Genomic DNA, 15,865 nt, shown 5'->3' on the forward strand with positions numbered 1-15,865 from the left:
AGTACTAATGAACCAGAAAGTCATTCACGAGAAGACTTGTTCTCAAAATATTGTGCTATGATTTTTAGACCAAAATAATATGAAGAAGTTGAGATGTCCAGTGTACTTTTAGATGCTTATCTCAATTATACAGGACCTCCAAACATTTTGAGGTTCATCTATGATTACATTGTTAGTGGAAAACTGGCCCCATAAATATTTCAGTAAGTATTTTAAACAAAATTTGCTGGCTTCATATACTATTTACTTAAACTAATAACGTTTTAAAGGCATTTTGTGGGGAGAAAAGTCATTTGTTTTGGCCAAACCAAAATATCACATGACGCAACCATTGAAAATTTCCTTGCTACACAACCTAAATCCTTCTGAATCTGGAAGAATTCAATTTTTGAACAGTAAATACTACTTGTAGTAAGTATTTCTATTACAAAAGGTTACCAAATGTATTAATGGAATCCAGAAAGATGTTTCAAAGTAGAGATCTAGCATATAATAAACAATATAAAAATTGTAAACTGGGCTTTTGAGACATTCCAAAATATAAATATGGATGCAGTTTAACTGAACTTTGAAGATGCTGCTACTCATGCTTTTATTCAAAGGAGTAACAAGAAAAGAGATATGAGGGAAAGAAACAATGAAAACATGCTCAAAGAACAGCAAAACCCTGCGGGTTAGATGGCAATCAAGAATGACTCTTCCTGACTGCACTTGTGAGACAAAGGGTCTCTTATTCTCAGGATGGTGAAGGTCGAAGGGAGTGTCCTAATTTTTTTTCAGGCCTCTGGAGAACACTGTGGTTCATATTGCTCCTCAGAGTTTTCAGAGGATGATTCATGGGCTACATCTATTTTGGCGATTGGATACCTGTACAGAGCCATGTGTATGCTTATCCCATACCCACATCAGGTGTCCATATGTGCTGTGCTGAACATGAATATATGTCCTGAACCTGGCTATACCCAGTATAGTACAGTGAACACCCGCCCATGCCAGACTCTCTGAAACTTCCTGGTATAGCTGTGAATTCCTGGTACTGGAGGACAATGAACTCCAACCAGACATTTATCAAGGCCTGGGTGTGCTTGGCTGACACAAGCTGACAGACAGCTGCTCTCAGAGTATGTTCCTTGTTTATAAGTGCTGGTGAAAAGAGTCCAGCAGAAAATTGGTGAAGTAGTCAGCACAGCTTGCTACTATGGGTGACAGCAGGGACAGGGACCTTTATATTTCTGGATAAGGGTCAGGCAGGAAAGGGTTCTGAGTGTTGTGGGAACAGGGTTGGAGGACTATTGAACTCAGTACCTGGGACATGCACCTTATCCTTGTCCACACTACAAATTGACACAGGTACAGGGCTATGCCACAGCCTGAAGTGTGTTCACATCCATGCCCCTTAGGCTTGCTAATGTTCTTGCCCTGTACACACTCTGAAACCTGTGCTCCTGGGGTTTAGATGTGGTTGGTGAGGGGGGCTCTGGCACAACCATATGCTTGGACCTGTGTGCAGTCACCAGTGTAGATGCAGCCATGGAGTTGCATAGGTGTCAAAGGACAGGCAACAGTGAGCAAAGTAATGGAAAGTGAAAACAGAATGAAGATTCAATATATAAATTGTGGGATTAGGATATATATTTTACATCTGCTAAATTTCACTATGGCCCTGTCTTGATGGGCAAAAAGAATTTGTTTTTTTAATCGAAAAAGAACTAGCTAAGTTCATGGAGGATAGATCCATCAATGGCTATAAGCCAGGATGGGCAGGGATGGTGTCCCTACCAACTGGGAATGGGCGACAGGGGGATGGATCACTTGATGGTTACCTGTTCTGTTCATTCCCTCTGGGACACCTGGCATTGGCCACTGTCAGAAGACAGGATACTGGGCTAGATGGACCTTTGGTCTGACCACTTTTATGTTCTTATGTAATAATGTTAAGCTAATCAAGTTAACACACCCACCCTCCACCCCAGGTTACAACACAGCCACATAACATGGCTTCAAATGTGTTAGTTTACATCTTAACTTTTTAACATCTTTTTAATCATATTAACTTATTATTAAGCTAACTTGATTGAATAACCCACCCTTGTGCCCATCAAGACATACCCAAAAATAGGACAATGATTTGGGATCTGAGAGTCATATTGGTAAACAACATCCTTAATCTTGATAGTGAAAGAATGAGAACTTGGCGTTTAATGTCTGGAGCCATTTACCTCTCCCCTCCAAGTACAAAACAACAACAAAAACCAAAAATAAAAATCTTGGTTCCAACAAATTAACTTTTATCACCACTTACCATCAAATTCTGCAAGCCTTCTAATATCTGCTCCAAGTTCTGAAGTAACTGGTAAAGCCTGACGTACTTTTAGGTTAGTCTCACTGTAAAATTAATAATATGACCTTTATATAAGACTCTTTCCATAACCCTCCGGCCCTGCCTTCTCTCACCCACAGGAACCTATGTTCAGTACCATAGAATCTGACTTTGTGGACTAAGATAGCACATTTATAGAAAGACAGACATTCAGACAGCTCTTTTTAATGTTATTCTGGAAGAACACATTTTAATTTTTGTAACCGATTCTAAAACATAAGAAGGAGCTTCAGTTTTAATAAGTGCTGGCATCGTAATGAATGCACATCTGCATAACTATAATTTGTTTTGCTTCTTTGAACAGAGGACATCATAAATATGATTTAGTCAGAGCCCATCCAGTCATCATGCACAAATGACTAATTGCAATAGGAATGGCAGAGCAGTTACCAGCTGAAAGAGATTAACACCACGGCAAATTTTGATATTTGAGTTATGAAAAAAAAGGTTTTCATAAAAATGTAATAAACCCTAATTTTACAGTAGCTGAAACTGAACTGGGAAAAAGGGGAATTGGAGTCACCCTTTCTTAGGAGGTGGTTTGAGAGAGCTCCCTTTATGGCTAAATACTGATTTACTTACAGGGACCAAAATTTTCCAAACTTCAATCACTAAAGCTAGGCACCTAAAGAAGTGGTTGCTGAGCAATCGCAGCTGCCACTGACTATACATTGAACTAATCTCCCTTAGAAAATAGGAAAAATGGGATACCCTGGCAGAGGCCTTTCTCAGAGTCCTAGATACAGTAACTCCTCACTTAATGTTGTAGTTATGTTCCTGAAAAATGCGACTTTAAGCGAAACAATGTTAAGCGAATCCAATTTCCCCATAAGAATTAATGTAAATAGGGGGGGTTAGGCTCCAGGGAAATTTTTTTTTTTTGCCAGACAAAAGGCATTAGATACATTTTAAACAATTTTAAACAAGCAATTTAATAGAGGTATTAAACAGGCTGGCAGCCCCCCATCAGCTCCCCTGGCAATCAGCTAGTTTGCGGTGTTCAGGAGACTGGGGAAGGAGCGAGGATGTGGCGCGCAGCCTTCCTCCTCCCTCCCCTGCCTCTTGAACCCCGCAAACCAGCTGATTGCTGTGGGCAGGAGGCAGGGGAGGGAGGAGGGAGGCTGTGCGCTGCGTACTCGCTCCTCTCCCCAGCCTCCTGAACGCCGCAAGACAGCTGACTGCCGCGGGCAGGAGGCGGGGGGAGCAGGGGGAAGGTGCTGATCCATGGGGTCTGCTGGCAGGCGGGAGGCATAGGGGAACTGATAGGGGGGCTGCCAGCCGTGGACAAAGCAGGCGGCCAAATGACATTATAGCGGAGCATTGCACAACTTTAAACGAGCATGTTCTGTAATGGAGCAGGGACATAACATCGAAACAACGTTAAGTGGGGAGTTACTGTATTCCAAATAAAGGGGTCTAGAACTTTGGATGTGTCCTCAACTGCTGCGCTTTAAGGCAGGAAAAAGTAATGTTAAAGATCACATACTTTTCTAGAAAGAAGTGCAACATCTCCTAAGTGAACACACTTGCATATGGTTGGTGGAACAGATATTGGCATATGTAACAATAATAAAATCAAAACAAATTAATGCCTCAATTTTTAGTGCAGGTTAAGCTATGTCCATGTTAAACTAGTACAGTATCTACAAATTTACCAGTATCTAAACCAATGATGTCAGTCATTCACCCCTGGAAAAAATATATATTACTTTCTTCAAGTTAGAATACTAATTCTTTTAAAGAGGTGAAGTCTGACATGCAAATAGGTGGTTAAGGAAACTATTCCCAACAGTCTCTCTTGGTATTCAGAAACTCAGTATGAAAGGTTCATATAGTTAGATATGCTATAAAGAAGTTTGTTAGAGTAGGTTTTTTTACTTTGGTTTTATTATGATGATTTTATATGTTTATATATCTATCTGTTATTCAGTTTTATACTTCATTACATTTTTTGGTCTTATGTAAGACTATTTATCTACATGAACTATCATTCACTATCATTCACATCAGACTATTTAGGTTCTTATACTGTCATTTATCACCATGATATCTGAGTATATGGCACCAATGAGCACAAAGAAAAATGTGACTTCCTTAATTATTATTTGTTATTGGTTATTGGTTTCTAGTAGCACCCACATTGCAGTAGGTGCTGTATAAGCACCAAAGACATGAGCCCTGAACTTTGTGATGATCATCACATGAATGTATTTAAAACTGTTACTGCATTTGACAAGTACACCATTCACACGCTGTTCACCTGTAAGTGGAGTTCTCTGAGACAGATTCTACACATTCCCACCCTTGGGATGTGCTAGCAGTGCAGCTCTGATGGTGCAATGCTTCACAACAGTGCCATTGGAGCTCTCTCACACCTCTCCTGCCCCTCCCCTCACTGTTCCTGAATGTTCTGACAGAGAGGCTATAAAACAGTGGCATGCTGCTCCAGCTGCTTCAGCTCCTTCCAATGACTCCTCAGGTCCATGGCTGTAATAAGATCTCTGAGGAAGACAGATGGGGATTGCGAATGTGTGGAGTTCATATAAAAATACTCTGGCTAAAGGTGAGTTTTACTTTGAGTGGTCTCTACACATTTCCACTCTTGGGATAATCTGATAAGCAGTACTGTGAAATGAGGAAGGTGGGACATGGAGTCTTAATTAAACAATGATTGAAGTACTACTCTACAAAACTGCAGTTCGGACCTGGATGCTAAATCAACGGAGTTCAGTGAATGTGTACATACAGATCCAAGCTGCAGCTCTGCAGATTTCAACAATGGTGAAATATTTAAGGAACATCAAAGATATCACTAGTGTCTTAGTTTCTGAGGCAACTGGGGCTGATGCAGGCCTATCTTTATTCACAGAACAGAAATGATTGATACCAGAGGGTTTAGCCACCAGGGCCTTCTGCAATGGAAGGGCGTGGAATTGGTTTTGATGCTCCTTAGAGATTCATTGCACCCCGTAATGTTTTATAGAAATATGCTTATGAATGTAAATATGACATAATGACATATGACCTATGGAATATAAACAGGAGTACTTGTGGCACAAATGGAATATGTTTCATGCTACATATGCCATGTAACATATCTTTGCAAAGGTTATGTTCTACTGAATGTATTCATCCCATTCATATGCATGTATCATTTTTATATCTGAAGTTATTAGTGTTGGCTCTATGCTTGTATTTAAAGTGTTTGCTGTAGGAAGCACCTAAGGCAAATCTGGTCAACATAGTGTGAAGGGGTTATTCAAGTAATTGGGAGTACTTGGCTAACAATGGACCTTGACAGATGCCAATCCACATCTGAGCTTTCCTGGGAACATTCAAACTAGCATGTGGACAATGGCGTCGGCCTGTAAAGAACTGAGTCATGCATGGACATGTGACTTGCCCATGTGACTCCAAAACTCCATCTTGTAGCTGTAATTCCACACAGGGGGAGAGAGGGGTTTCCATCCACAAGAAAGAGACTATATAAGCCCCAGGGAAACCCCTCCATTTTGTCTTCAGCTGGCTCAAGAGATAGCCTCTCCACCCCAAAGGATGACTGAAAGAAACTGGAACAAAGGACGGTAACTACGGGGGTGTGAGTGATTTCTGGACCCAGACTAGAAGGAGGCTAGTCCTCCAAAGAGGCTTATTGGAACATCTCTGAGGGTGAGATATACCTGCATTTAGTTTCCTACTGTATTAGGCTTAGACTTGTGTGTTTTATTTTATTTTGTTTGGTAATTTACTTTGTTCTGTCTGTTATTACTTGGAACCACTTAAATCCTACTTTTTGTATTTAATAAAATCACTTTTTACTTATTAATTTACCCAGCGTATGTATTAATACTTGGGGGGGTAAAATGGATTTATACAGGGTAAAATTGATTTATTTAGGATTTGGACCCCATTGGGAGCTGGGTATAGGAGTGCTGGAGACAGGAGCACTTCTTAAGCTGTTTTCAGTTAAGCCTGCAGCTTGTGGAGGACGTGGTTCAGACTTGGATCTGTGATTGCAGCAAGCAAGCGTGTCTGGCTCAAACAAGGCAAAGTACTGAAGTCCCAAGCTGGCAGGAAAAACGGGCTCAGAGGTAGTCTAGGCACATCAGGTGGCAGTCCCAATCGGGTTTCTGTGATGTAACCCGTCACAAAAGCTTCTACATATTACGCACCAAGAAGGAGCGTGTCCTTTTCCTAAGTATGCTAGATACCTTCCATCTTTCCCAACTCTGGCCATCAGAGGTGGGAAAGATGGAAGGATAAAATCCTAGCCACTTTCCTTTTGGAACCACCATAGGATCCATGAGACTGCACTGGGGTGCAGAACCTAGAGGAGCCTCAATAAATAAAAATAAAAGAAAGAATTTCAAATAAAATAATACAATATAAAGGACTAAACTCACTCCAAAACTAACCAAGAACTAAAACTATCCAATGGCACTGTTGATTGAAGAAGTGGATCCAGGGAGGATCCAGTCTCCGCAACCACAATGGGAAGGAACAGAAGAAACTGGAGTGTCACACCTCCATTTATATCCTTGCCCTCATAACATTCAGGAATAGCAAGAGGAGGGGTAGAAGGGGGTGCAAAAGTGTTCCAACTTCCCTGCTATTAAGTGTAAAACTGTCAGAGCTGCACCACAAGCATATCCCAAGGGTGGGACTATGTAGCGGCCACTTGAAGAAGAACATTAGGAATAAAATATATCTGTGATCAATAGCTGGTGTCCACATGCCATACACACATAAATAATATATGTATTATGTTATTCTGTTAACTACTCTAACAGATTAAAACTTACCCATCAAGCTCAGCTGTTTCAATGTAACAGAGACCATGTGGTTCACTGCTAGATAGAAGTAATAAATCAGCCTGTAAAAAAAAAAGTGATGTTAAATATATTCTGTCATCTCGAAAAGGATTGAGAAAAGGCTCATATAAGATACAAAAAAAGTTCCAAGATACACCAACATGTTCTCTGTAATTTTTCTTATCTAGATATATAGCACAAATACTTCTTTAAAATTCTCAATGTCTGAAACAAATTTTATTTTTTCCCCTAAATTATCAAACAGAGAAAACGTACATACAGACTTTATGGACCAGACCTGGTGTAAATTGGCATAGCTCCAATGACTTCAATAAATCCATGAGGTGGATTAATTACTCTTTTTTTTACATAAGGTCCAGATCTTTAGACAGTGTAAATCAGTGTACTTCCATTGAAATTAGATGATAATCTGGTCTAAAATTTGTAAAATTGAGTATTTTCATATTTAAAATGGTTCCCATTCATGAACATTAAGGTTTTGCAATGAAAAATTCCTGCAGGATTTTGGGTACAGGTGATTCAGCATACCATTCATGCATAGTGCCTTCACTACCAGATAGGACTAGAAAAAGTTATTGCTGTGTTGCTGATGCCAGTACTTCACATCATAAAAAGTGTCCCCACTTTTACTTGACAGATCATAGTATTTTTGAAGGAGAATTTATAATATAATAGACCTTGATAGGATGAGCTGTAAATACACTTTTAGGCCCTTATTTTACATAGGCACAAAGGAGTAAGTGAAGAGTGGTTTTCTATACATGTAAATAAAACTTTAAACATTACTCAGATGAATATTTGTGTTTGATTACAATACCGTCCTCCTGAGAAAAGTATTTTAAGTTATATAGCGTCAAAGTAAGGGCTTGTCTACACTACCCCGCGGGGTTGATCTAAGATACGCAACTTCAGCTACGTGAATAGCGTAGCTGAAGTCGGCGTACTTAGATCTACTTACTGCGGTGTCTTCACTGCGGTAAGTAGACGGTTGACACTCTCCCATCAAAACCGCTTGTGCTCCTCATTCTGGTGGAGTACCGAAGTCGATGGGAGAGCGCTTAGCGATCGATTTATCGCGTCTATACTAGACATGATTAATCGACCCCCGCTGGATCGATCGCTGCCCGCCGATCCGGCTGGTAGTGTAGACAAGCCCTCATTTCCAAAGGGGGTGTCAATGCATGTGGGAAACAAGGGGCAACAGCCACACAATACACACAGAAAGATAGAGAGAGGCAAGTATTTGTTACCATTTTATTTCTCTGTGACACGTACTATGAAAGAAAATATCTGAACTACTTACAGCTACAAATGTATTATTCTCCAGTTTAATGATGTCACCGGGTCTTACAGTCATCCATTTTTCATTCTGTAATCTATGAAAGATAAAATGCACACACATACACACTTATTTTTTTCTAGAAATATGTTTAGTGAGAGATAGTAATTTACACTTGTAGTCTTAAGGTCATTTACAAGGTATTAAATATGCACTATTACACTACAAAATCAATGCTCAGGGTGCCTTACTCAAAATAAACACTATGTTCCATTATTAACAAATCATCTGTATGACAAACTACTGACTACTATCCATTTTAAAATTATTTCTGTTGGTGATAACATTAGTAAAGACTTTATTCAGTAAGATCCCTACCAGATTCCTGTATACTAGAAGGATCTTTGTCATAATCATTGCACATATGACTGGAGAGCAGGAAACAGAGATAGAGAAGGGAAACGAAAACATGAAGCAGCAAAGTGGGGAGGAAGATTTAGATGCATGAGATAAGACATGGAAAAGAGAAGGAAAGAAAATAATGAGAACAAAGAAAACAGAAGAAAAAATGAAATAGCAAGCTGTTTTCAAGCTTGCTTGAACAAGTATTCATTGTTGCTAACATTTGAAAAACTCTTCCATGTTTGCACTGGCTAATTCAAATGCATTATAAATAGGGCCCTACCAAATTCATGGTCCATTATGGTCAACTTCATGGTCATAGGATTTTAAAAGTCATAAATTGCATTATTTCAGATATTTAAATCTGAAATTTCACAGTGTTGTAACTCTAGGGGTCCTGACTCAACTCTGAAGGCAGCAGCGCAGAAGTAAGCATGGCACGGTATGGTATTGCCACGCTTACTTCTGCATTGCTGCTGGTGGGGCGCTGCTTCAGAGCTGGGCGTCTGGCCAGCAGCCTCCACTCTCCAGCCACTGAAGGCAGTGCAGAAGTAAGGGTGGCAATACCACAACCCCCTACAATAACATTGTGACCCCCCCCCCATCCTCTTTTGAGTTGGGACCCCCAGTTTGAGAAACACTGTTCTCCCCCATGAAATCTGTATAGTATAGGGTAAAAGTTCACAAGAGACCAGATTTCACAGGGGAGACCAGATTTCACAGTCCATGGTATGTTTTTCACAGCCATGAAATTTGGTAGGGCCCTAATTATAATGCAGGAAAGGTTCCGCAATTATTAGATATTGCCTTGAATCGGAAGGGCAGAAATAAATGGGGCCCTATTGACATTTTTGCAAGGATTCCCCAAAACTGTAGTGAGCCAGAGGGAAAGCAGACCATGTGCATCAATGTAACTTTCAAATGTTTTTGTATAAATTTCACTGAGATGTCAGAGAGCTTGTGTCCTATTGCAATGAAGCATTAATAAAGTACTTCTCTGTAGTGATAATATAGCAGTACTGACCGATTCCAGTCAAGTTCAGAATAAAGATGGGTTATTACAAGGTAGTAATAAAGGTTGGTTTTATTTTTAGCTAAAAAAAATCTAATTTACTTGTCTTATAGGCTGGAAAACAGTTTAAATATTTATACAACTGTGAAATATGCCCTGCACTATCAGCATGCTAGGTCATTTGGCTTAGACATTCGAAGAACTTCTCTTTAATACTGATCCAAGTACATGTTGTTCTGGAAAGTTTTCAATAGCAGCATTTTCATCTAGAGCCAGAACTCACTCGTTTTCAAGCTCTCTTCTCCTCTGTACTTTATCTTAAGTGGGGAAATGTATGTTAGTTGCAGCACATTTAACTTAATTTTATTTAGTTTTTCAGGTGCACTTATGTATTTGGATAATCTTTAAAGGAAACAGTTGTAGGGAATGTAATTTATTTGCAATATTGTTTCTCATGCTAATTTGTAGGACAAAATTTGAGGGAAAATTTAATTGATAAAGATAGAAGTTTTAGTTATCATTTATAGTCCAAATGGGACCCTGGATCCTTACACCCGAGTTTCATGATAATTTGTATCCCAAACTAGAGGCAAATATCATAGTTTGGGCCCAACTCTAATTGAGATTAGTAATCTGTTGTTAATCTAGTCATTATAAAATCTGTTTAAAGAACGTTAATCCCAGCAAGAGCTGAAAGTGCTGGAGAGTTAGTGCTCTGCTCAGAGATAAAGCATAACCTTGCTCTTCAAATGATCTCTAACAGGCAACTCAGAACTGCAGCCAGTCCTCCCCCAGCAGAGAGACAAGTCACCATGACATTTGAGGGCTAAGGATTCAAGAGGAATCCAGGAAAACCACTAAGCAAACCCACTTACTAATATTAACATTAGCCTCTTACACATATTGAAAAGGTCAGAAAATCCAAAGCTATGGCCATGCTTTGCCCTGAAATCATTCTGTTCTGGAGGGATAAGAGTGGGGAGCTCACATTATCCTGAAATACGGGGCAGCCTCAGGCTCAATCATGAATTTTTTGGCTTTTAACAGCACTGCAACTATGCTATTTAAATATGATTTTTAAACAGTAAAACATCCCCGGGGGATGTTCAGGCTTGGAGTTTTTTGTGTGTTTTTAAAGGAACTTTTTTTCTGGAAGGTTTTTAGCAGTGTAGTGCGAGCCCGGTGAGCTTGAATCTGTAGACCCAGGCTCTGAGATTTGCTGCCATAGGTTTTAAAATACAGCGTAGATGTACCCTAATTAGCCTTCCCTGAAAGCAGTCTCTACTGGCTCCACATAGGTCAACATGGAAGGTGGAATGGAGGATTAAAATGAGGCCGTGAGATCTCCAACTATGTAGATCCAGTCATTGTAACAGATTGTGCAAACAATGAAGAAGAGCAATCCAAAGGTTCCACTGTAGCCCTGCATCTTGGCCAGATTAGAGTGTTAATTCCCCTCTCCAAAAACTGTACATTTTATATCTCAATTTATTTGGAGTGGTGACTTCATGCATCTCCAATTAATATTTAATAAAGCAGTATATATTATGTTTAATTTTAAATCAAGAAACTCCACACATTTCACCCACAAAGACAAATTACTCTGGCTTTATGCAGGGGCCATAAATTTAGTCCAAATAGTCATTTTAAAAATGAATTTACATACCCAACCACACCCAAAGCCATCACTCTGCCCTGTTGGATCACTGCAATATGTTGTTGTGCTATGCTTTAAATGTGTATCCAACTGAAGGCTGACAGCTCCAAAAGAGTTGATCCCTTTTAGTTACGTAAGCAGAATGTGCTATATTGTGTGTAGAAAAAAAAAATCCTTCGGACAACATCTGAAAACTATATACTAAACAGCAGATACCAGTTTGAACCTAGATTGTCTTGGACATTTTGATTAGCTCACTTAACACATCAGAAAAAATATTAAGCTGCACTAGTTGGAACGGGAGAAGAGACAGAACATTTAGGGTGGGAGTTTCAAATGAGTTAAAGGAGTTAAGTATCAGAGGGGTAGCCGTGTTAGTCTGGATCTGTAAAAAGCAACAGAGAGTCCTGTGGCACCTTTAAGACTAATAGATGTATTGGAGCATAAGCTTTCGTGGGTGAATACCCACTTTGTCAGATGGGACTCTCGGTTGCTTTTTAAGGGAGTTAGTTACCCAACTCCCACTGAATGCCAATGGGAGCTGGAAGCCTAAACCCCATAGACTCTATAGAAAATCCCAGCCTAAATTGATTTCAAAATGGGGAGAGATTGAGAGAGAAACACACAGAATGAAAAAGATAATGCATCAGAGCACATGAACTGCTTTGGAGCTCTGTGTCTATTAACTCTTTTAAATTTTGCCTTTTGACTTTCCTGTAATGTCCTCAATGAGTTCAGGGAGTATATGGATTCTGTGGACAGATATTATCCCAATTAAAATGTCAAAATACTGAGGAACAAAATGCTCACTATTCTGATATTTCTACTCTTTTTCAAAATTCAGCTCTGCCTAACAGGTCACCTCATGACACATGGAATCTTGTTCCACTCCCACATAAGGAAACCATAAGGATTAACTGGAGCCCTGTGGATTCACTGTACGTGCATTATAGTGACTCCAGTAGAAGCCAGGCTTGCAAATACAGCCATTCAATGAATACAGAGAGATTTGGACAGGGCTCAAAATGCTTCTGGCATTTTTGCCACCATTTTGTGGTGAGGGCTGCTAGAGCTGCATCTGTAATGGGGCTCCCAGATGTCCTGGTACCAATTTGGGTAGTCTGATGAGCGTACCAGTTTTTTTTTTTTTTTTTTTTGTGGAATTCCCTAGTGTAGACAAGATTTAATTTCATCTCTGGAAAGTGCCACGGTGAAATATATAAATGAAGGATTATGATGATAGAGCAAAATACAATTTAAACATCAGGATATTGGTGGCAACATATCTAGTGCTTTTTGTATGAACCGCCACTTTAGCATTTTCCATTAGTATTTGACATAACAAAATCCCACTTCTTGGGGCTCAAGTATTAAAAAGCATCTTAGGTTAAAGATCAACTTTTACCGAAGTCTGAGTTTTCACTTAACAGTTACAATTTCTTGTTCTGAAGACACATTTGTGAATTAGTTCTCCTTGCAGAGACCACAGTTCAGAGAATATAAAATGTGTAACATGGAACAACAGTACCTATACTTTAAAAACACCAGTACAGAATAAACCGTACTCCCTCCGGAAGGGAATAACCTGACCTGCTGTGGCACCAATACACAAGACAGCATTAGATTAGCCATTCAGATGCCCCTAGTGGGGCTCTTAACCAATCAGTCTGTACTAGAGATGGTCAAGAGAGAGCAGAATGTTGAATTTGGAAAAAAAACTAATTATGCAGCTCAGCAACTAATACGATGTTATGTGCAATGCAAAAAAACAAAATAACAGTGTTTCTCCAGGGGTCGGTCTGGTATGGTTAAGTATCCAGCATTGCTGGGGTAAAAAATTTAAGTTGTAAATAGCCATTTAGACACAAGCAAATCTGGTCCTAGGCACATGCAATACAAGCAACTGTTTGGTCCCTATACTTCTGTACTCCCTCTAAATCCCCCATATTTTTGTGCTGATTTAGCAATTCACAGGGTGACCCACTCTCCACTCCAGAAGCCGGTCTGACAGTTGGAGGAAATTTAGTGCCAAATGGGATTGGAGTGGAGGAAATCCACTGCTGAATCCTCCCCATGCCTCTGCCCTTCTCAGATAGCTTGGGGCCCCACCAATCATAAAACTATCCCTGAACAGAGTTGCATCTGACTAACCAGAACAGTCTCTCCCTACTCAGGTAAGGCAATAGATTCATAAACAAGTAGTTGCCAAACATTACCTGAAACTATTTTCATGCTATGCTGTTAGGGAAAATTGTGTGAACTAGGCATCTACCTAGTTTTCTATCAGTTTTCTTTAGTTGCCTCTTCTGTTAATAAGGATATCAACTGTAAATATGTAGCACCAACCTACTAGAAGGCTTCTAACTTCATTGATGTTTTTTATGAATTCCTGTTTGATAACATCCACTTCTTTCTGGGGAGGCAGCATTGTATCAACGATGCATTATCTTGATTCCGCTTGTACTAGGGTTACCATACGTCCGGTTTTTCCTGGACATGTCCGGCTTTTTGGTAATCAAACCCCCGTCCGGGGGGAATTTCCAAAAAGCCGAACATGTCCGGGAAAAATACTCCCTGGCTTACCTTAGAGCAGGCGCCGGGGGCTGCTGTGCTCCCTGACTCCTGGGCTCTGTAAGAACCGAGCTGCCCGAGCGCTACCGGCTTCGGGCAGCCCCCTTGCCTCCGGACCCTGCGCCGCCAGCCGGGCACTTCCCCTCCCGGGCTCCGGGGGCGCAGGGTCCAGAGGCATGGGGGCTGCCCGAAGCCAATAGCGCTCGGGCAGCTCGGCGCTTACAGAGCCCAGGAGTTCAGGGAGCACAGCAGCCGCCGGAGCCCGGGAGGGGAAGTGCCCGGCCGGGGGCGCAGGGTCCAGAGGCATGGGGGCTGCCCAAAGCCAGTAGCGCTCGGGCAGCTCGGCGCTTACAGAGCCCAGGAGTTCAGGGAGCACAGCAGCCGCCGGAGCCCGGGAGGGGAAGTGCCCGGCCGGGGGCGCAGGGTCCAGAGGCATGGGGGCTGCCCGAAGCCCGAGCGCTACCGGCTTCACGGTTTGCCGGGCAGCCTCCAGACCCTGCGCCCCCGGCTGGGCGCTTCCCCTCCTGGGCTCCAGCTGCGCTGGGGAAGCGCCGGCCGGGGGCGCAGGGTCTGGGGGCTGCCCGGCAAACCGTGAAGCCGGTAGCACTCGGGCAGCCCTTTTCGCGTGGCTGGGAAGGAGGAGGGGGAATGCGGGCGCTCAGGGGAGGGGGCAAAGTTAGGGCAGGGACTTTGGGGCAGGGGTGGGGAAGGGGTGGAGTTGGGGCGGGGCCGGGGTGGGAAAGGGGCGGGGCCAGGGCCACGTGGAGTGTCCTCTTTTTTTATTTTTTAAATATGGTAACCCTAGCTTGTACATAATATGCAGTCATTCAAAGAACAGCTGCACACAATAGCTTAATTTAACAGAGGATCAGGGCTCCAACAAGTCTAATACTAAATATTTTAAGCTTTGCACAAACATTTATATGCAAGTCTTATACAATGGGACAACCAGCTCTGGAAGAGCAAAACTAACGGCCTGAAATGTATTGATTAAACTGCTGCCTTTTGAAACAGGCCATAGTTCTATGGACTGAAAGTTTACCCATCCTGGGGGAAAGGGCTTTCTTTTTATTGCTATTTTTAACAGGAACTCAGTGCTATTCAATGGAATTCATACTAGACATACTACACAGGGGAGCAAAACATCCCTATGCCCACACTGTCCACCGATCGCTCCCTGCCCATTGCATCTCTACTTGTTTCTATTATCACTGGGATTATTCTCTCTTTTTGTTTGCTCTTGTACTGCAACTCTTCCAAGTCTATGTTACAGTCCTTCCATTTGTTACATTCGATTGCTTGAGATTTATTTATTGGTAACTATTTTTGCCATTTGAGACATTTTTGTTCTGTGACTGCTTTACATTAATACATTATTTACTATTCAAAAGTCTGCTTAAACAAATGAGCGATCAGAAAATAGCTGGTCTTTAATATCTTCAGAATATATGTTATTTATTTAAAAATAATCAAAACCAAAACAATTCAATTTTAAAGAAAAATCTTCACAGACTAATTCCAGGAAAACAAATATTCTGCCTCAGTGGAACCTCAAACTGGCCTAGCCCTCAGGAAATCTAGCAGAAGATTGGGGACCTATGGTTTTATTTATGAAAGTCATTTACAGTCAAGGAACTCAATATTTCATCTTATTGTGAGTTGATTTGGCAAACCTTCTGTAAAGTTAATGTTTTGGCACCATGGATTGCTTTGCCTACATGTTATAACCACA

At 41.1% G+C, this 15,865-nt stretch overlaps 1 protein-coding gene across 1 annotated transcript in view; it reads right to left on the bottom strand.

Moving 5' to 3' along the window:
• The window catches only part of ATP8B4 (ATPase phospholipid transporting 8B4 (putative)), a 154,976-nt gene that overhangs the window by 90,309 nt on the left and 48,802 nt on the right, over positions 1–15,865 (bottom strand). The window contains 3 exon segments of the mRNA XM_065412715.1: positions 2,303–2,385; positions 7,183–7,253; positions 8,516–8,588. Coding sequence (XP_065268787.1) covers positions 2,303–2,385; positions 7,183–7,253; positions 8,516–8,588 — 227 coding nt within the window.

This window comes from Emys orbicularis, chromosome 10, assembly GCF_028017835.1.
Source record: "Emys orbicularis isolate rEmyOrb1 chromosome 10, rEmyOrb1.hap1, whole genome shotgun sequence".
Lineage (NCBI taxonomy): Eukaryota > Metazoa > Chordata > Testudines > Emydidae > Emys > Emys orbicularis.